This window comes from Falco punctatus (assembly GCF_963210335.1).
Source record: "Falco punctatus genome assembly, chromosome: 4".
NCBI classification, from domain to species: Eukaryota; Metazoa; Chordata; class Aves; order Falconiformes; family Falconidae; genus Falco; species Falco punctatus.
The window spans coordinates 94,839,920-94,861,685 of record NC_137583.1 but is presented as its reverse complement, the minus strand read 5'-3'; the positions used below and the strand labels follow the sequence as shown (position 1 = coordinate 94,861,685).

The 21,766-nt window shown below is 40.5% G+C and overlaps 1 protein-coding gene across 4 annotated transcripts in view; it reads left to right on the top strand.

Annotated features, from left to right (window-relative positions):
* Positions 1–21,766, top strand: part of ELMO1 (engulfment and cell motility 1) — a 311,558-nt gene that overhangs the window by 195,860 nt on the left and 93,932 nt on the right. For all 4 annotated transcript variants that reach the window (XM_080383306.1, XM_080383308.1, XM_080383305.1 and 1 more), the window contains one exon: positions 8,476–8,612. In XM_080383306.1, coding sequence (XP_080239432.1) covers positions 8,476–8,612 — 137 coding nt within the window. The remainder of the gene's footprint in view (positions 1–8,475; positions 8,613–21,766) is intronic.

Below are 21,766 nucleotides of genomic sequence, written 5' to 3'. Positions count from 1 at the left end.
AAGCAGAATTAGTTTTCAGTGACAGCTCCTCTCTTGTGAATCGAAACAGCATGGTCTGTATTTCAAATGGCAGCCAGAGTATATTCTTGATGAAGTATCTCACAGGTGGTCTGTGGAGAGGCATGAGCTATAACCTATAATGCAGTCTACGTAACTTCCTAATAAAGAAAATGAGTAATTAGAGGGAAGAGTGTGCTTTTCAGCAAGAATCCCTTCAGGAGGAGAAGTGCTAAGCTGGTGCTCTTCAAAACAGTCAGAAGGAATTGAAAAGTCAGCAATCCTGCCACAAGAGGTAGTTTCGCAGTGCACTGCTTGTTGGAAGGGACATCAAGGAGACGCACAAGCACAGTGAGCGTCCACTTCTGCACCCAGCAACTTCTGACTCCAGCCCTCAGTGTTCTGGGTCTGCAGTGCTGCAACAGTTAATAGAGACTGTGCCAGAGTACAGCATTTAGCAATAAACTTTGCCAATGGGTGTAGAACTAAAACGAGCGGTTACGCAGTGTAAGTGACTGCCTTTATGCTGCTCTTTATAAAAGCTGAGAATATCTACCTCCCCCATTGCTACTGTCATTCTTCCTGATCTGTCTGGAGATAAGAGTTAAGACTTGTTTCTCTGAGGGCTTAGGAGAGAAGGGATGTAAGAGGGAAGGGATGAGGGTATCAACGCGTAACAGATGTGATAAGGTGCTTCCCTTGATAGGTCTGAGCTTAGCTGGCCTTCTGTCAGTGCCACTATCTGTGTCAGTCGGACTTCAAGTAGACAGTCTGTGGGCTTAGAAATTGTCAGAAATGCTTTTCTATGTGTGGGGGTGGGGGGTGTGTTGGGTTTGTGGTGGTTTTTTTTAAGCTTTCATGTAGCCACCATTGCCTTGTGTGCTTTGCAAGGTGTCAGGAACCTGGCAGAGCAGCAGTGCTGTCTTTTGTAAGGAGGTTTTGCATAGTATGTTTACTTGTTAAACAAGCTTCTGTAGATTCTGCTTTAAATGTGTAATTCCTTCTTATTCTATATATTTACTAGAAGTGACCATAAAGACTTCATAGTCCCTAAGCAAATTTAGCACATTAATCAATTAACATTCTGGTGATATTAAAGGTCTTTTCCAACCTAAATGATTCTATGATTCTATATTGTTATTCAAGGATACTGTAAATATGTTGGAGTATAAATGCAGATCTATGTCTTTTTTTAATTATTTTTTATTTCTCACAAAAGACATTCCTTTTGATATGACAAATGCAAGCTCCTGTTTCTTGATACCTTTTCCACTCTTAAGGAGTTTTTTTTCCTAGAAGTGCATGACTAATTCTAATGAAGTGCTCCCTCACCTCTGAAAATGACACTCCAGTTTATACATCAGGTTTTAAAACTGCCCTTTCTTATTGTTATTGATCACTGGGGTTTTTTTTTATTCTGGGAGTAGTGGAGGAGTGAAGAGGGAAGCAGAGTACTTTCCTGTTTGCCCAACAGTGTCCTGTGACACATTGTAGAGGCAGTTCAGAGTTATTCATATCTGGCACCTGTTTTATCACAAATAAAAATAGGCTGCTTTTGAAAGACATAGGAACCCTTATCAGCATGATGCCGACTCTTTGTAATCTCTGTCAGGTCCTTGTTGCATAGAAGAGCTTTTTTAGTCTTCTCACTTTGCACTTTGGCCTTTTGTTTGCATTTCCAAATCACAATGTTCAGTCTTCAGGTCCATTCTAAGCAGGAGAGGTGCAGCGAAGTCTCCGTGTTTACTGAGAGGTGCAAAAGGGCTTATCTTTACAAAGTCAGCCTGCTTGCATGGGCACTACTGGCTTCGTTAGCTTCTTAGTTCACCATCAGCTCTGGATGTGGCACGGTGAGTCTGCCTGGGTACGGTTCTTCAGCCCCTTCCTTATGGATGTAGCACAGATGCCAGCTCTAAACTGCTGGGTCTGTTGGTAGTGATGAGTGTGGGGCTTTATTGAATTATGCTGCAATAGTCAGGGTTCGTCTTCCACCAGTTTTATTTGGGACAGTGAGAGAAGTGGATTTTTAAATCATGGCTCCTTTACTTGATGGTATCTTGGGGAAGGGAGGTGTGTTCCTGACACAGCAAGCAGTCATCTTCAAAGTGAATCCGGGTAAGTTAGTGAAGAGGCTTGGGCTTGCATGTGCCATAAACATCCTAGTCCTGCCTGTCTCATCAGGCTTGAGGCTTCGTGGAATCCTTGTTTTTCATTGCATAGTGAAATTTATTCTCAGCCTTGAAAAAGGAAAGCTTACAGACTGTAGGAAGCCTTTCATGTGTACTTTTTTTCCAGTTTCCCTCTATAGCTCCCCTAATGAGAAGTCTTGTCAATTCAGAGAAATGCTGTTACCTTATGTCTTTATGAGGAGTTTGAGTTGGTAGTTTTGCCACATGTTTAGCAATTTCGTATCATTTCTATTCCAACTAAATATGTGATCAGGTAAAGTAAGTTGCTGAAGGTCTTTTGTCGCTATATATTGCTGGGTTATGTTGGTGCTCTGGAAATGCTATATACCATGTTAAGGGAGGGGGCATTTTTGCCCTACTTCACATGATCACCTTATTGCTTTCCCAAGTAATTGTGTGTATGCTACTTTGGTGCTGGAATTCTGAATTACGGATTCACTCCTGATATCATGGTCTGGGATGACATTCTCTGAGACATACACATGTGCCCACACCCCTGGGGAAACCAGTGGCACATCTTGCACAGTTCAGTGATGCAGTGTGCTTCCTTATCCCCTTCTTGTTTCAAAGTAGGTGGAACAAAATCTTCACGTAATTCACCTAGATTGCAAATGCAGCTTAGCTTTTTGCATTGTTTTGCTGTGTCTTGAAGCTTAATTGTTTGTATCTTACTCTCTCAATCAAAGTAAAAAGGATGAGTGACTTTTGTTCTAATACCAGTTGAGTCTTCTAAGCAGCACTGTTCCTTAGGAAAGAAAATTACATGACTGGCAGCAATATTACTACTTCATTACTGCACTGCCATCGCTAGTGACCTTCTTTGCCTTAAATTACACTGTTTCCCTATCACATGCCAGAAAGGTAGCCAAAGGTTTTCTCCCAAATTATTGCTAGCAGACTACAGGGATCAGTGGTGTAGGTAACTTGGCAATTGCTGTATTTCTGAAGTATTAGGTGCACTTTTTCTTATATACTCTGTGTGTTACTGAGAGAAGTTTTGATTGCATATATAAAAATGGTCATGGCAGTAGTTATTTTTACTGTATTGCACCTTCAGGGAGAGCAGAAATTACAGTCTTGCTGCTTCTGAGAACGAGTGAGAATTAGTTGCTCTTCAGTTGTGTTCTGTTATTGGCAAATAATAATCCCAGAGAAGGCTGTGCCAAGTGGAGATGGTATTTCCAAGGTCCATATTGCACCTTTCATTTGTGGATCTTGCTGCACTTCAGAAAGTGCAATAGATCTTTCCACCCGCCTCCTCTCTGACCAAATATTGTCATCTCCATCCTGTGAAATTGGGGAAAACAACAGAGGGGACAAATGACTCACCCAGAATTAAGCAGCAGCTCAGTAACAGAAAACACAGATCTCTCTGAAGATCTCATGGATCCCAGGTACCTTTCAGACAGGGAGATGCTGTCGAACCCCTTTCTCCCTGGAACTTTGCAAACCAGTTTCCTATGGCTCTGCATCACTGCTTCCCTCATCTCAAAATTGTGCTGATGCAATTTCAGGCTGCTTTTCTTGCTATGGGTTTCAGGGTGCACAGGATCTGTTAATACCACCCCCAGAACAGGGTCTTATTCCTCACCACAGGTGTCTGTCCCTTTATGTGTGACAGTATTAACACCAGGTGAGCACATTTATATGGCTGCCTGAGTAATTTGATTGATTTAAGCTGCCTGCCTGCTTTTGAAATATTTGAGAATACACAGCCCTGTTAACACTTTTATTTATTATCTACTTAATCAAATCTATTCTAGTTGCATTTTGTAGACCAGTTGTACATGGCTGACATCCATGAATGAGGCGGCTCCTCTGTGATTAGTAAATTGTCTTTCATATGCATTCCCAGTGTGATGGGTCCAAGCCTTAAATTTACAGAAAAATGACTGTTTAAATCACTTCAGCTTGTCCCCCATTAACATCACAAATGGATTTTGAAAATAAGGGGTTGGGTGGTTCCTAATTTCAAACATTCCTCTTCATGATAGATATGGCTATTTATTATTTTGCTTTCACACCAGTACAACCTATTTAATTTCTTAAATTCAAGAACTTTACAAGGGAGGTCAGATTGACCATATGCCACTTTAAAGACATGGTGAGGGATGAGTATCTTATCGACATAGCTTAGCAGAATCAGGAAGAAAGCAGAGATGTTTTAAGATCAAGGACAGTACCTTGCCTAGAGAGGTGTATTACTGTGTTTCTGTCTGCTGTTGTAGCTTTGGGAGGAGGAGAAGGTTATCTCTGTGTCGCTTCCAAGTATTGCACAAAATAAATTCTAAGATAAAAAAATAATATTTTTCCCCCTTTCCAACTGGAAACTATTTATAGATCTCTACACATAGCCTACTTTTTAAGGTGAGGGAAAGATATAATCAGCACTTCCAGCTATCAACCAGCTTGTGTTGAACTGGTGGCCTTTTGTTCATGCTGGTTTGGACAGTGAGGTGACACACCTGACTGGTGTCTGATCTCGTGCACTTGTCCTTTCCTGGAGTCTGTCTTGAATGCAGCAATCCTTGTTGTTTGTATTCAGTTCACCACAGCAACTTTGAAATGATACATCTCTTGTACTTCAAGTCAGTTATTGAAACATCATCATGTAATCTGTGCCCTTCCAAGACAGGCTTATGCAAATATGCAAATACCTAACGTTCTTGACGCAGCTAAAAGAAATTCAGTCCCAATGATGTTGTTTCTCATGGAAAAGGGCATTTAGAGATGGGGTGGAAAATGAAGGTATAACTCTTTTCTTCTTTCTCTATTTGTTTTCTTTTTCTTGTTGTTTTCTACTAATCCACAAAGGAACAACATAACATATCAAATCTGTTTACCACTCAAACAGACTGGGATGCTTGAATGTCTTTGTTGTAATATAGACAATGAACTGACAGGCAAAATTGTGTTGGGTAGACACTAAATATATACACTGAAGGAACCACATAAACTCTCAGGTAGAAATTAGCTCTTTTTTTTTGCCAGTGCAATTTATGATGAGAAATGAACTAAGCTTCTTCCTCAAAGTCACAGCTATAGATCAGCTAGAAGCTTGAAGGACTACTTGAATACTGAGAGGTGGCATGTTGATCTACAGCTCTGAGAACTGTGCCAAGAAAGGAAAATCAACAAGATCTTCACCTGATTTATGTAGGCCAGACATCTGTGACTTGCCTTTCAAAGGTGATCTCACAGAGGCGTAATTAAAACTTGATGATGTTATTAAATAATCACGATGATTTGTGTCCTTGTGTTGCAGCCATGTGTGTTTTTTTCTGTGGTTATAAATGTGGTTAGTCCCTGCTTGTGAAAATGAAGGTTAGAGAGCGCTGGGCTTAAGGGCAGGAATTTTGCATGCAGCTGTTACGTAGAAGGTCTCAAAATTATCCAATGCTGGACTTCTGTTTCAGTTCAGAACTAGTCAATTTACAAGTTAGTGAAAAAATAAATCCAAGAAATTTTTAATAAGTAGAACTGATCAGCCTCTGAATTTTCCCACTCCGCAGAGACAGGCAGTGCTCTGATATGGGAGGTGCTGAACTGGAGCTGGAGAGGGTGGGGTAAGATCACAGGTTGTGACTCGGGTCTTACTGTGGTCTAGAAACCACTAGTAACACAGCATTGCCTTTTCCTTCGTCCTCTTCTTACCTGTTGAAGGGAGAAAGAAAGTATCAGGGCAAGGGTTGTCTTTCATTACATACTTACCACTTTGAGCAGAACATAGAGGTGACCTGAGCTGCAGCCTGTAGATAGGCTACAATGTAAGCACCCCTGATGTGCTTCCTTTGTGATTTTTCCATTTAATTGTGTTATTCTGGATAGATTTTTAAGACATACAAAAAGCTACATTTGAAGTGAAGTATGGATTTTTTTTTTTCCTTTTCTATTATCTGGATGCTGAATGGGAATTGAGAGGAAGCTGTTTACCGTTTGGTTTAGAATTTTTTTTAGGATTTGTTTTGCACTTTAAGACATTGAACCTGCTTTTCAACAGGCCCAACTTTCTCCATTTATATCAATAACAGTGATTTTTAGAATTTCATTTTCAACCTGGAAAGGCATAAAACACAGTATGTTGCCTGCTTATAAAAAGGGGGGAGGGGGGTAGCACCTCTGATTCTGCATGCAGAACAGTTAATGTAGTAGTTTGAGGCTGATTATCATACAGAGCATGAGTTAGAACTGATGATCAAGTTTCTGAGAATCCCTAGCCTTTCCATTAATTTTGATTTATTGATTTTTATGGGCAGGAACAGTGATAAGCTCAGGCTCTGAGGACAATCAGAAAGGCCAGTACGTGTGGCGTGTTATTGCCTTGTTTTGTGCTGTGATTTATACAGTGAAGGTACTGGCTACATTCTTCTGCTTGGTGTTATTTTATTTCCTCTCATCATTACAGTATTTCATGACTTAAAGACAAGTGGCCTCTGAGATTCTGTTCTGTTGTGTCTCTGACATTATTACAGGCTGAAGGTCTGATCATTGGAAGCGCTGAGCTCTTGCAGCTCCAGTAGAATGAATGGAAGCTGAAGGAGCTCTGAAAATCATGCCTGAGGCATTTTATTCTTTTAAAGGGAATGAATTGGGCCTCACAAATATAGGTCTCTGCTTTAACTAATTCCCCCTAGACTGCACATCCTTTGAAGTAAATGGAGTTTACTTGATTAGAATGAAACCTGTGCTCCAAAATTAACTCTCATTCTCGCTGCGTAGCTGAGGAATTGATTAGCTTTTAGTAAATCTGATGTTAAAATTAAGCTTCAAATTTACAATTAAGTTTCAGAGTTATGCTTTATAATTGGAATACTGCATGTTAGGAAAGGTCAGAAAGGCTTTTTCTTTAAGGGTTCAGGTGCTTCTAAGTACAACTCAGGTCCCTATGGCAGAGCCACTGCTCCAGCAGAGGTAACTAAACATGCTGAAAAGGTGGGTTTGTGGCTAGGAGAGGTACCAGGACAAAGTGTTTGCAGCTGCTGCCGGGAGTCAGACTGCCTGAGCCATGCACATTCTCCTGCAAAGAGTCTTAATTCTAATTTCTCCATCCACTGAGAGAAAGCAGATGTCAGACTGAGCCAGCCTAAGGAAAAGGGTGATTTATCCCAATACTCGATAATTCTGCTGTTCTTGCAGAGGAGGAAGCTTGCCTAAGCAGTGGCTATTTGATCTTGAAGTAAGGAAAGATGCTGCTGTATAGGCACGTGAGTGACTGCTGGAAAAATCCAAAGGAGCACTCATGCAGAAGTGAAAGCTGAAGCTGAGAGATTTGAGGACTGGGTATATAAGAAAGGCTTAGTCAACTTGACATTTTTTGTTATTTTTTTAAGAACGAAAATGTGCAACCTACTGAGGTCCTGCAAGTCATGTCAGGGTTTAAGGATCTCTTTCAGGACTTGGAGAAAGCCCCTTCTGTTCCCAGGTTGCTCAGATGTGCCCGCAGGTCAGCATCGCTTCAGCCTTTAGTTTTTGAAAATCCATTCTTTGATCAAGGAGATTCACAGCAGTCTTGCCAAACTGTACTTTTCCTTTTGGGGAACATCATTATAATATTCTTTTATTTTTTTCCTTCCTTAAAGCCAGTATTGGTTTAAAAAGGAAGTTTGCATTTTGGTTTGTTGGTGTTTTTTTTTTTTTTTTTCTTCCACCTTAGATAAGTGACAGACAATAGAAGAGCCATTTCTTTTGTTTTCAGTTATTTTCAAAGGACAAATTTAATCCGTTCCATTCTCATCTATATGTCTGTCTCGATTTCTGTGTTTACCTCTGTGGTATATCCATGTACAATATGGTAGATCATCTGCTGTGTCAGCAGAGCTTCACATTTCAGTGTGTGCATTGATCTAATACTATTTCGTGACTGATGGGGTTTGGGGTTTGGTTCTCAGCATGTAGTAAGGTACATGCTGTTAGCAGTGGGGAAGACTGATGTTTTGATGAGGGGACTTGTGCTTCTTCCTTGTGTCTCTTCGCCCTGGCCTGAACAACACAACCTGGCACGAACAAAACACCTATTGAGAGAAAATTCAGGCAAACAGATAGTTGCTTCCTCTTGTTGTTGCTGTTGGTCTCCTGCAGACAGGCTCTATACCATGTTTCATTGTCTTTAAGACTGTAGGTCAAGGCTGACTTTTTAGGATAATGTTCTGACATCCTTTGCTATTAGAACTGGGATTCTTCTAAATCACAAGGTTTTGTGGCTGCTTGTATTTTATGGGGTTTTTTTGAAGCTACTGCCTGTACGTGTTTTATTCCACACACACACCCACCCTTGTTTTTCTGTTTTCAGCCAGTGAGACCTGCAACGATTTCCATCCCATGTTCTTCACCCATGACAGATCGTTTGAGGAGTTCTTCTGTATCTGCATTCAGCTCTTGAACAAGACATGGAAGGAAATGAGGGCAACTTCAGAGGACTTTAACAAGGCAAGAAAAAGGGTGGGGTGGAAATAACTGGGCAGGATGGTGAAACAAGGCTATGTATTCTTCCCTAGAGGCACAGGGATTTACTAATCCCCATCTGCTGAATGCTGTGGAGTTTTATCTGTTCGGATTCTTTGCACATCAGAGCGCCAGCATTTAAAAAAGTGGGGGTAGGGGATAGGAGGTATAAGAGAGGTGCATAGACCTTTTTCAATCATGTTGCACTGCAGACTGTGAAACTAAAAACCTGGCTTGAGGGGGAATTCTGCCTTTTTATGTTAGCAATATTATGCTGAAGTGCTGCAGCCACCGAGGTTGTAAATAATGCAAAGAGAGTACTGCAGTGATAATTCTGTGCATCCCTTTTTCATGTGAGCACTAAAGTGATAAAATATTCAAGAGTGGACACAATCCTGACAAAGTGCTGTGCAGTTTGGCCTGTTAAAACACAAAACTCAAACCAAACAAACAAAAATCCAACCAAAAAAACTCCTCAGTATTACACCTTTTTTTGTTGTAAGACAGATTTCTGGAGGTTTCATCCAATTTTCTGATCCTCAGCAAAGCTATGGAGAACAAGACTTCTGTCTTAATGGTCTCTAGACATCCTATTTTAACTCTAATCTACCATGAAGCTGAACAGGATCTTTGGCATTTTGTAAGAATGACAAACTCATGCTTTTGTGGCCACCTGGCATGCTTGTCTTCATTGGGATCCTTTGACTGCATCTTGAGCCTCTCACCCTGAGATATGTTGGTTATAGAGCTGTGGGCTGAGAATGAAAAGTGAGACTGATGCACTGTGTCAGCATGTACCATACAAGTGCTCTGGTGACTTCACCAGACTCAGATGTTATGCGAGATCTAGTAAGAATGATCATGCCTAACTTCTAATTGGAACCGTCTAGTATTGAAGTGGTCTAAATGTCCATTTTCTACTGGAGAGTGATGGTGAATCCTTAGGACAGAATGCAGAATAACCTTTGTTGAGTTCTTTTAGGTAAGAGAGTAGGCAGCGGTACCAAAGCCCTGACAAAAGAGACAAGGGAAATCCAAAATGTGTGGTGTTGTAGCTGGATGACCTAAAGGCTTGTTCTCACATGGAATTTCTGACATGCTTCTCTTACCTAATGATCCAGGAGCACAGAAGAAGCAACAGGAAGATAATTCACTGAACAGTGTAGAAACCTAAAATGAAGTGCAACAACTTTTTTAAGATGGCTACATAATATGTGGTTGTTTTAAATAAATTAATTTACAATTGTCTGTTACAGGCCTTCTGTCTCAGTAGAAGAAGGACTTGTGTGCATGATTTCTCACAACTTGAACTGGAATATTATTAGTAATCCTAGGGGATTCAGGTAGAGGATGGTCCAGTTTCTGACAACAGCCCAGATCACCCTAAAAAGAAAACAGATTTACTTTTCAGTGTTAGGCATTGCTGTGGAGCTGAACAGAATATCAGGTAGCTTCTTCTCTGATCTGACTAGTTTGCTGTTTGTGTTTTCTGTTACTGAAAATCCTGGAACTTCACCCAGCAGCATTTTCAGGTTCAGTAAGGTGGGCAGTAGTTCCTACTGTGTGTGTTATTGAGGACATAGGAGATTCTTAACCATGGGGCAAATCTGAAACATTTGCCATTGCCCTGCCAGGATTTTTGTCTGGAGAGGCACTGTGGTGTATGAGAGATGAACCCAGGATCTCTGCCTGCAGAAATCACTCTTGATTTTGTAACTTTTTGTAAAGGGGGGGGGGAATACTAAACTCTTGCAACTCATTTCTAACAGTTCTGTAATTATGTTCTGCTTATCTAAATCCTTTCTTTTAGTCATAAGGAGATTTTTGTGCTCTTATCCACTTCAAATGACATGTGGTGGTGATGTGCATTACTCAGCTGATAAATGTCTGAAGGGATCTGTGAGTGAAGCAAACTGTGTGGTTGTGTGGGCTTATGAAGCACTTCTGGATTTGTGGGGGATGATATGTTATATAGTGGTACCCAAGGTTTACCCATCTGGTTGGTGGGTGACAGCTGCCAGAGCTGATGGCTTTACCAAACTACACAACAGTGTTTTTAATCCTTACCTGGCAAGAGAATTTGGTGGTCACAGCATGTAAGTACTCTTTTTGCATCTTCCCTGTGTGCTAAGGGTACCCATCTCTATGCGGTCAGTTTTGAAAGCTTGGCAGGCAAAGGCCATGTGGACCTAGGGAGCATTCAGCCCATACTTTCAGGAGTGAACAGAAAGAAAACAGACCTCAAAAGATGTAATAGCTTAGTTGCTGTGAAAAAAATGTCTTTTAATCCACTGTTATTATATTTCAGTTTCAATAACTTGATTGTCATGGTAATGTATGAAATGCCACTTTGCTATGGTTTACTACCACCTGCCATTTTCTACCTTCTTCCCTTCCTCCCACAAAATCTCCAAAACAAAATTGGATACTCTCAGTATATTGGATGGTATCTCTTGAGACCTGGAGATTCTGCTAGAAAGCTAATCCACTTCCTTTGATCTTTAATCGTAATTGAAGAAAAGGAGCTTTTTATTTAATTTTAAACTTTTAATTAATCACAATAGCTTGTGTGTTGAAGGGCTGGAGGAGGTCTCTGTGCACATGTAGAGATTTATTTTCTCATCTCTTGCATTGGAGAATGGCAAGTGCTAAAATAAGTGAGGTGTTTGAATACTTCCCCTCAGGTCTTAGTGCCTGTTCTCAAGGTTTTTTTAAGCCACAGATTAAGTCTTTCTTTTGATGACAAAATGACATACTGTGCCATCATAGTTCTTCAATTCATGTTGTGAAGTTCTCATATAGGTCTGTTCATTTTTAAAGCTTAAAAACAAAATAAAACAGCACTTTACTCATAGTTGGAACAATTTTATGGTGTTTTAGTAAAACATTTATGATCTCTTGCTTTGTCTCTCCAATTCTCATTCATTAAAAGTGACGCCTTTTGTCAACTCTTGGATTAGAAAAACTCCTTGGACCTCTACGGTGATAGTATGATACTGTCAGACCTAAAACCTTCTTTACAGTCTCTCAATATATGGGTAGGTGTCTGAATAGAATAATTCAGTCAGGCAGCTAAGCTTATGTTATGCCTTTATAACATTTTAAGGCATACATAATTCATGTCTTGGTGAGTTTTCTAGCAAAATTAAGATGCAGTTGGATAGACGAGACATGCAAGTGGCAACAATTCCATTTTAAACCTTTTTGTTTTTCTTTGAGCCTACAGATGATCAAAGGACACTTTACAAGCTCTGTCCTCCACAGTCATTTGTCAGCAGACAGCATGGTTTAAGACTTCGAAAACATAATCTTGTCTCAGAGCTTTACATAATCATAGATGTTTTATTGCAGCAGAAGAAACCATTGTGTATTGATTTTTGGAGTCAGTGCTGACTGTAAGAAACCTGAACTGAGTTATCTCGCACTCTAGCATCTAGAAACCCTCATCACCAGCCTGCCCATTTCAATAGGTGCCCATCAGTCAGTTTTCCCTCATGCAGGGACCACCTACACTCTGCTCGGCGTAATCAGGCCCTGCTGTCACACAGACTAAGTTGTACTTAAATTGGTTGGGGGATTTATTGTTTATTTTTAGCACGATGGTAGGTAGAATTCAAGGTAACTACCCCACTGTAAAATTCTCTCCATGGGGCCAAATGAAAGCATATGCCCAATGGAAATTTTTTTGTTGATCCCCACTAGTTGTACTTAAGTAAATGCACCTGTGTTGCCCTAATGAGCATTTACGTTGAGATCACTATCTTTTTAGTGATCTTCTTGTAAAATACACATATTGTTTCTTGTGAGACCACAGGTAGGACATTATGTAGGGGACAAAATTATCCTCTTACCTCTGGTCTCCAGAGATTTCAGTCTGATGCTTTTTGTACGTTTGAAGTTCACATGCTAATAGGAGAAAGGGTGAGCAAACAGATTATTTTAATTGCAAGGCCAGCCATAGCTTGTCTTATTAGACCTGCAGAACAATATGAACAATTTGCTAATTCTGTGCCTAGTCTAGTGCCATCTTAAAATAACCATTAAGAATAAAAATTTCTGCTTCTAGTCCCAGTGTGGAAGGAAAAAGATGACATTATTTGATTCACCTACCAAGGTTTTGAAGCTGCTTTGTAGAGAACGAACACAATGATAGCTGCTTTTATTGGTGTAATTGCATGGTTTTAGGTTTTGAGATGGCCAAAAATGGCTAATCATAACAAGACACGGATTATCATTTCAACATGGCTAAATGCGGCGAATGAAGAGACGGGACGCAGCTTGATGCAAGCAAATGTCCATTTATTAGTGATTTTCTTACAATTATATACGTTTCTGCCTTCTACATATTACACACTGATTGGTTAAATCTTAAGCGTAAAAAACACTGATTGGTTGATATTTAAGGCACACCGTTAGAACAATAGGAACTTATTCGTTTATCTTGACATAGCAATAATTTCTATTCCAAAGTTAGGGAGTTTCTTTCTACGCGGCTTTCTTGATTACATATCGGCGCCATCCATTCCCTTATCTGGCTACTTGTTTCTCTGTCCATCTGGTTGCCTCCTCAACTGTAGCAGTTCAGGGGTCTGCAGTTAGCTTGTTCCTTTGTTCCCAGGGCTTCTGCCCTACAAGTTCTAACAAGTCTCTATTCATCAGGCTATCAGTACTTGGACTCTTGTCCTTGAGGCCTTGTCCTACAGCTAAAGTTAAGTAGGGGATGCCAGAACTCAAAAACTTTGAAAGTCCTGTGGTGTATGTCACTTGGAATCAAAATCTACTGCATTCACTGAAACTACAGGTTTAAGGGATAGAAAAGTGGGACGAGGCTGGCTAATGATGTTACTGATGCATTTTTCTCATTACTGAGAAGTTAATTTATTTTGCCGTCTGGCTGTGTTTGAGATCATCATAGTATAAAGCACCAGCTTTTAAATGTTCTATGAAAATGTATTTTGTCATAAAAACAATCTTGGAAACCCCCAAAACCTCAGGTTTCAGCATTTTGGCAAAGCTAGCATTCATTTCACAGTGGAAGACCTGGGTACCCTGAGCACTTGTGGTATCTGGCTATTTCAGTGCCACACCAAGCTGCTGCACTGGATCCCCGTGCAGGAGTAGGGTCTGCTCAGCAAGATGATAATAAACGTCACTGACAGGTATACGCATAACAGTCTTGTGTGGTAATCAGTAGAGTAGACATTGTTCACAGTGGCAGTAGATGCAAACAATAAATGCCCTACGTGAGTCCTGTAATTAAATAGCAAAGCAAACACCGAGGCATTCGATAACCACAAAAGATGTTTATTGCTCATGCTCAGACCCTGTGAACATTTTTCTTTGCTCGCTGACAAGATAACAGAAAAGGTAACCAAGCATAACATAAAAATGAAAAATACTATTTCCTTGTTCACTGACAGTTTGGAGGTGCCATGCCACAGGTTTCTCAGCTTCTCTAGTGTTGTCACACTTTCAGCAGCTGTAGGATGAATAATTGTGTAAGGCTAGGTTCAAAATATGACTAGGTGTTCAAGGCAGGCTTTAAAGGAGCGTAGTTGTGTGAGTGGTGTTTTGTGTGGAAGCATGTTGTGAGTCAACACCACTATCAGATAATGTGAGTCACCCATAAGGAAGCAAAGGTATAGAGGTATATTTGGAAAGGGTCAGAGCAGCAATGCGGCAGAGGAGCTGTCGCCAGCTTTGCTGGGTGCTCTGCAGACTGGGTAGACTCCAGGTGCAGACTGCGCGCAGATCCTGTCCAAAATGTCCCCCCGGCTGCAACCTTGCTGTTCTAGGGCTAGTCCTTGCCATGGCAACTCCATGCCTGACCTGGAAGCGGCAGGGCTTTGCTGCACACCCAGAGGAGGAGCGGGTCTTCTAGCATGCTCAAGCGATCTTGTCTAGTGGCTCTAACAATATTCTGCACTTTTCTGCTCATTGCAGAGTTGGCCGAATCTTGATAAACCCCATTTTACAGGGAGGAGACGAAGGCACCCAGAGCCCAAATGCCTTGGCAGTGAAGCAGTGGCAGGGCCAAAAGCAGAACTGGGATGTCTGGCTACTCCAGCCTCCTCCATCACACCATCACAGCTCCAGGTTGCAGCAGCAGCTCCAGCCCCAGAGGTGGTGCTTTGCTCTGTGTCTGTGCCCCTCTTTCCCACCCCCTCACAGGGATGCTTGGAGGAGGGTGGCAAATGATAGCTTCTGGAGCATGAAAGACTCAAACAGGAGAAACATTAATTCAAACAGACTTGAAAGTAAAATCCTTTGGTCAGTCTGTAAATTCGTCTGTCACCTGCTTTTCCTTTCAATAATAAGAAGAGAAAGGGATGATAAATAGCTTTTCACAATGTTCTCCAAAGCATTTATTATTTCTTATGGGCATTTTTTCACCAATCTGAAGCAGATGAATTTAACTTCTTTTGAGAGAAGCTTTTGGAAGGCTGTTCTGTTTGCATTTTACCTGTGGGAAATGCTGGGCTAGTGGAATGATTGCACCTCTCTGTTAGCTTTATTGCATCTTCCCTTGGCAATGCTTTGTTTATATCAGTCAGGGATACTGCAAATAAATTATTCTCACATAGAATGAATTCAGTATTCCCCAGGCTTAGGCAGATTAGCACAAATTAAATTCCATATTTTCACACCTGAGGCCATTAACACTTTATTAACTTTTATTGGAAACAGATAATTGCTATAAATATATTGTATCATTAATTGTGAAATGCATGAATTTATAAAAAAAAAAGTATAGCAATTAACATTTTGCAAGTCTGCTGCATAGCTTACACAGAAAATGTGACTTTTTCACTGAAAAAAACAATACCCTCCAAATGCAATGGGAATCTCCCAGAAGAGCATAGTTTGGGTGCAGGGAGGTTGTCGGATCTATTCCATTAGCAGCCTCCATTAATGTGATGTAGGGAGAGCCTGTTTAAGACCTTTTACTAGCATTTGGTTGGTGTTCCCTCTGTGATTTTTGTGGCCTGGATATTGCAAGCTTACTCCTTCACTGGCTGCTCATTTAGGAATGGCTCTGCTTAGTCTTCTCTGTCTCTGTGCGTTTATCTACACCCATCAGATCTCCAAATGTGTCCCACTGCGTTTGTCAAAGCCAGTTTATTACTAGTCTGCTGCTTCTGGCTGCAGGAACCTGAGAAGGGATGTTTAAGATGCTGAAGATTAGGCCTTCTACATACTGAGGCATCGGTCTGTAAAAATTAAATATTCATACCCCAAAGGTTGGGACTGTCAAGTTCAAAGGAACTGAACAAGAGTATTGCATTTTTAAATCTAGTTGGTTGCTTCCTTTTGAAAATTTTTCAGTTTTAACTAGCATTGTCAAGAATGCAAACACATTTTAAAAATTAATTTGTGAAATATAAGTACTTAGGCTAGATAATGAAGCAGTAAGGAGCAACACTTGCCCTTTCCCTGCACTTTGCAGCTTATGAGGTATTTTTCTCCTTCTAAGAGGTTTTTTCATTAAAAATAGTATCTTTACTATTTTCTGCCTTTGCCAGAAGGCTTCAAAAGTCTTTTGTAGCAGGGTCACAACTAGTTATTATCTCAGCTGAACCGTCCTTCTCCAGTGATCACATATGCAATGATTTCATGGAGGGCATAGGAATAAAAGAAAAAGCATTTTAAAGCTGAAATTCTGTCCATTTGTATGCCAGGATGGGTACACTAAGACAGAAATTGATTTTTCAAGCAAAAAGCAAGGAAAGGAAGGGGTGTCTCAGCAAAACATCTGTTACTACAAAAAGAAGAAGAAGAAAAAAGAAAAAAATATTTTTAGTATGATCATTTCCTTAGTCAGAAACTGGTTTCTTATCCTTTCCCCAGTGCTGAAATTCACTGTTGGTTTCAACAATGAAATCTCTTATTTGTGAAAATCCTCGCCATCATTGCCAGAGTGCATTTTATGTTCCAGCTTTCTAATGAAGTCTGTGTGTTTCTGTAGAATGCATACGGGTCTGCTTAACACCCTGGAGATGGCAATTTTTAAAACTGTTGGTACTTTGTATTTTCAAAGCGCTCTTCATTTTCATCTCAGTGGGTGCTGATCAAACCAATAAACACCTCAGCCTTCAAAAAGATGACTGAGTGGAAAGCCTGATAACCAGAGAAGAAACACTGAGCGTAGGTTATCTGTGCTAACCACTTTTTTGTACTCTGTAGAAACCTTTTGCACTGGGAAAGAATTCCTCACTTGCATGTAGAGTGTGTTAGTTGCTAAGGAAAATGATATAACCTAACTGGAACTGTCACCAAAACAGCATAGTTTGTGATGTTGCCCTTGTCATTCCTGTCTTAAAGTGTGGATAATAATCAGGTCTCAGGAACCACTCTTGTCTCTCTATTTTTATTTCTTCTTTCCAGGATATGTTTTTGTAGTACAGTTAAATCAGAGGTGCATGGCATATGGCTTTTTGCTGCATGAATTGCTGCGGATGTGAATGTCAGTGGGCATATAATACCAGATTTTCATTTTGTGAATCACAATGCATGGAATTCAGCCCGAGAGCTCCCCAGACTATAGACCTTATTATAGGCAAATAAAAAAGGGAAGGGGCGGGGGCATGTCTTGGAGATTTTGTTTCGGTTGAAATGAGGTTATCGTGATGAATGATGCAGCTGACAATGAGATTTTTTATAGCCTCTCTCAGAGTAGCAGAAGAGCTTGTATTATTGTTGGTTTGCTTTAAGTAATTGTAATCTAAATAGCATCACGGTTGAAAAGAGCAGCAGAAATCTTTCATATGTGTCTCATAAGCAAAGCCAGGGTGCTTTGTTGTTTTCGTCTCATCTGTCCTTATACAAATGTCCTTCATTGTTTGCAATTTACATCTCGAGTGTTGTCTTGACCGAATATGTCAGTCACCATTAAAAAGGCATTTGCCAGTCAGTCGCTGCTGCTGCGTGGCTCTATTTTTAGCAGGTAAGGCAACTGACCAGCATCTGACAAAATGATCGTGCTGCCTCATGTACCCGTGTAAATTGAGACTGGCTGTGATAGAGGTATACGGGAGGGGAGGAGAGGGCTGCTGGGGGCCAGAGTGAGAGGAAGAGGCGTGCGTGGGTGTGGATGGGCTCTCCTCCAAAAAGCCAGCTGCTTCAAGCTGTGTCCACGCTGTGCAGTTGGGACCAGCAGATGTTCCTGCCTCTGCTGGCTTTCCATAGGCTACCTTGGGCACCAACAGCAGGGCAGCGATAGCACCACTAGTTCGCAGAGCTTTCTTCAGTGATCACAGGTTGAAGCAGGCCTTGGTGTGCTAATGTGGGCTGCCCTCAAGTTCCCAGAGACTGGGACAGTGGGAGATGGAGGAGGAGGGGAGGTGAGGGATTTAGCATGTGCTTTCTGAAGGAAGGGTTAGGTTTTGCCCCACAGAACATTTGGGCTTGAGACCGGAGTGGGGGCATTTGTTCCTTAGGAAGAGTAGTGAAGCTCAGACATGAGAACTTGGGTTCTGCCACTTTTCCGTTGTAAGCAAAATAACTTACTGAAGGATTGAGAGTGGTGTGTGTACCTCAGAAAAGTGGTAAGGCCCTTTTTCCTTTGCCCTTTCACCTCTATACTGTCAACTTGAATAGCCGTACAAAAAGTGTTGCAGATTTATTCATGACTGAAAGATAATGTATCAATAGCCTCTCTCCCAGTTCCTCAAGTTACTTTAATAAGTTGATCATGGCAAGCAGAGAAGCAAGTCCCCTAGTAATACATACAAAAGCTGAAGAATATCACCTTAGAAGCTGAGTCCAGGAATAATGAAGAGATTTGATACCATGCAAGTGTATTAACCCAAACACCAGAAACAGGTGAAGAAACAAATACCAAATTCTGTGTCAGAATCCCTGAAAAAGATTAGTGCAGCTGATTAAAGATCTTGCCATGTTGGTTGAAAATATTCATGCCGTGACCACGAAACTGGAATGTCCAAGAACCGTCCATGAATCAAGAATATCAAGTCTGCATCTAGAAGAGTGGAAGCATCTGGAGAAATAGCTTTGAATGGTTTGAACTTTATGTTAATTTTTCTCTCTGGAGATGTATCTTCAGATTTTAAGCATCAGTTTTCTGTCTCAGGGAGACTGGATGATCTTTGTTGTTTTGCTGATATGAGAATGACAGCAGCAAGAACTTAAAAATTGCTGTTGTATCCATTTTTCTTGAATAGTAAAGGTCTCCTAGAACTTCTTGTTGTACTTAACCAAGTCCAAAGGAAACTGCAGAGCTCATTGTATCATTATGACATTGTCAGCCTCTTCAGAAGCAATTGATCAGCGCTTCATAGTGAAAATAACATCTCAGAAGTCACCGAGTAGGAAAATGGAACATCCTTATTTTTGTATAATCAGATGTGTGAGATGAAGGATGTAATCTCATAGCTGTCAAGATTTTCAGATTCCTTCCAAGAACTCTTTTCAATGTAAGCTAGGGATTTGGAAGTTGTTAAAGGGCTGCTTTCTTCCTGGTGATTTTTTTATTTATTTATTTTTAATCTGAATTAATTAATTTCAAGGCCTATATGTGGTTTTTGGTGGGTTTTTTTGGTTGGATTTTGTTTGGGGTTGTTGTTGTTTTGTTGGGTTTTTTTAAAGCACATACATAAACTAGTGACTGGATGTAGAAATCTTACTGGATTTCTCTGTGTTCTAAGTGAAGCTTCCTTTAGCCTCTCTCCCTGTTCAATACTCTGACCTCCAACAGGATTTATTTCCCTAGTCTTTCCTTCTGCCTGTCCCCTTTCCTTGGAGTAACAGCATGGATCATACAGCGCTTCAACCTGTCTTAAGGGAGGGTGCTAATGACCACATCTTGGGTCAAGAGATCAGAAAAGACCCTTTGAAATTGTGGAATATCGGAATGGATGCGGGTTACAGGCAGCTGTGTGTTTTCAATGGGAATAGAAATCTGAAGGACACCATTAGAATTGTAAAATCAAAATTACATGCATGGACATGTTTCTTATTCCTAAAAATGTAGTTATATGGACAAAAAAATCTTCCTTAATGAGTAACAGTGTAAATACAACATTTTAATAATGATGGCAGAGGACTGGATATTCTTTTATCTAACCTAATTCCATATATAGTAGGCTGCAAAGTTTAATTTACTTACAGAAAAGAACTATCTCCATCAATCTGCGAGATAAACCTACGGCAGAAGGTATTGTATGTGTGTGGCTTGCAGATGGCTTCAGTTATATACATGGCCTAAATGGCCTTTCACTGTGTGAAATCTTAGGGTACCAGCTAAAGCAAAATCTTTAAACTGGTAATTCTACTTGCGGAGAAAAGAAACTGTCTCCATAAAAATTATTTAGCTTTGCATGGGTTAGGGTTTTTTTATTGCTTTTAAGCTCTAAAGAACATGATGTTTCATAGCTGCTCAATTTGCTCTAGTTGTTATCATTTGAAAGAATTTGATGATTCTAATTTCCTTCTCTACACTTCTTGATTTCAGTACTAGAGTAACACTTCAGCATCTAGTATTGATTTTTATGATGGCCAGGGCTTTGATATTAATTTCTGCACCACAGCAGGCTGAGGATGGGTGATTGCCAGTGCAAACTGGGAACTCAGAAAGACTAATTTCATGTTTTGCAATTATAAATGTAGGTGTTTGCTTGTAGGATGGTGGCTGTGTTGATGAGTACCATGAATCAGCAGTGCACCCTTGTGTGATGTGGACTAACTGCACGCTGGGTTGCATTAGCTAAAGCAGAGCTAGCAGATCAAAGGAGGGGATTATTCCTCCCAGATTGGCACTTGTGATGCAGCAGCTGGAAGACTGTGTCCAGTTTTGTGCCCCAGCAATGGGGAGAGATTGATGAAATGGAGCTAGTCCAGGAAAGGGCCACCAAGATGATTAAGTGGAGGTGGAACATGTGCTGTTCAAGGGGAACATGAAGGAGCTAGATTTGTTCATCCTGGAAAAGGCTGGGGGGGAGGAGGGTTGATCCATTTGTACCTTCTTTCATAGCTGAACAAGAAGCTGTGGAGAAGATGCATACCCTTCTCAGAAGTACAGAATAAAAGAAGAAAAAAGTTGCAGTGAAGGAAACTGGTAGGATGTAAGGATAAAATACCCCCAACTACTGATAGTGGTGCAACACTGGAACAGGTTATATGTAGAGGTTATGAAATCTTCATCCTTGGACAAAATCAAAAGTCACACAGACAAAGGCCCTGAGCAACCTGACTTAAGCTTGAGGTTAGTTCTGCTGTGTCTGCAGGACTTGATGATGCCTAGAGCTTTCTAGCAACCTGAATTATTCTGTGGGTTTATGTGTAAAAACTACTTTCTTATCCAGTATGAAACAGGGAGAAACAGTAATTTGTATCATTAGTCATCATTGAAACAAACAGATGCAGCATCAACCAATCTCATACATTTTTTTCTAATGTTAAAGAAAGTGCAAAAGATCCTTTTGATGGATGCAGTAGCCACTTTTAAGAAGTCAGGCTTTCCTCATTAACTGTGGTAACCCCTTTAAGGCCGTTCTAACTTGTCTTAGCTCTGACAGCTGAACTGTTATTACTCAGGGGCATTCAAGCTCTGGCAGAAATATGAGGTCAAAAGCATTTCCTCAAAATCTTCTTGCTAACAGTTAGGTAAGTATGCTTTACTAAATATTTACCACTAACTAATACTGCAGCTGACATGGTAACTTGTCTTAACCACATTAATTTGTTAACATATTTGAGCCCAAATGCTTAAAGCAGGCAATGTGTGTAGCAATTGCAGAGCGATGTTTGGCTACTAGTGGATTGGTTTTGGGGGTGTTTGTTATTTTGTGGTTGGGTTTTTGTGTTGGTTTTCTTGTGTGTTGGGGTTTTGGTTTGGTGTTTTTTTTTTTTTAAAGTGCTTGTCTTGTACACAGACCTCTGCTTTAGCTAAAACTGCATTGCTTACAGCTGTGTTCTGGCTCCATGTGCAAGCTGTCACTCCAGCTTCCTGGTGAGTTTCGAGTACTTTTAAGCATGAGTTTCTGACCAACGGAGACCACCATTTAAATTGACAGAACTAACAAAGGGTAAAAAAGGAAAAAGGAAATGTGATGTTAAGTAATTTTTAATTAGATGACAAGAATACGTAAATGATGTCTCACTGCATGTTGTCTGTAAAATTA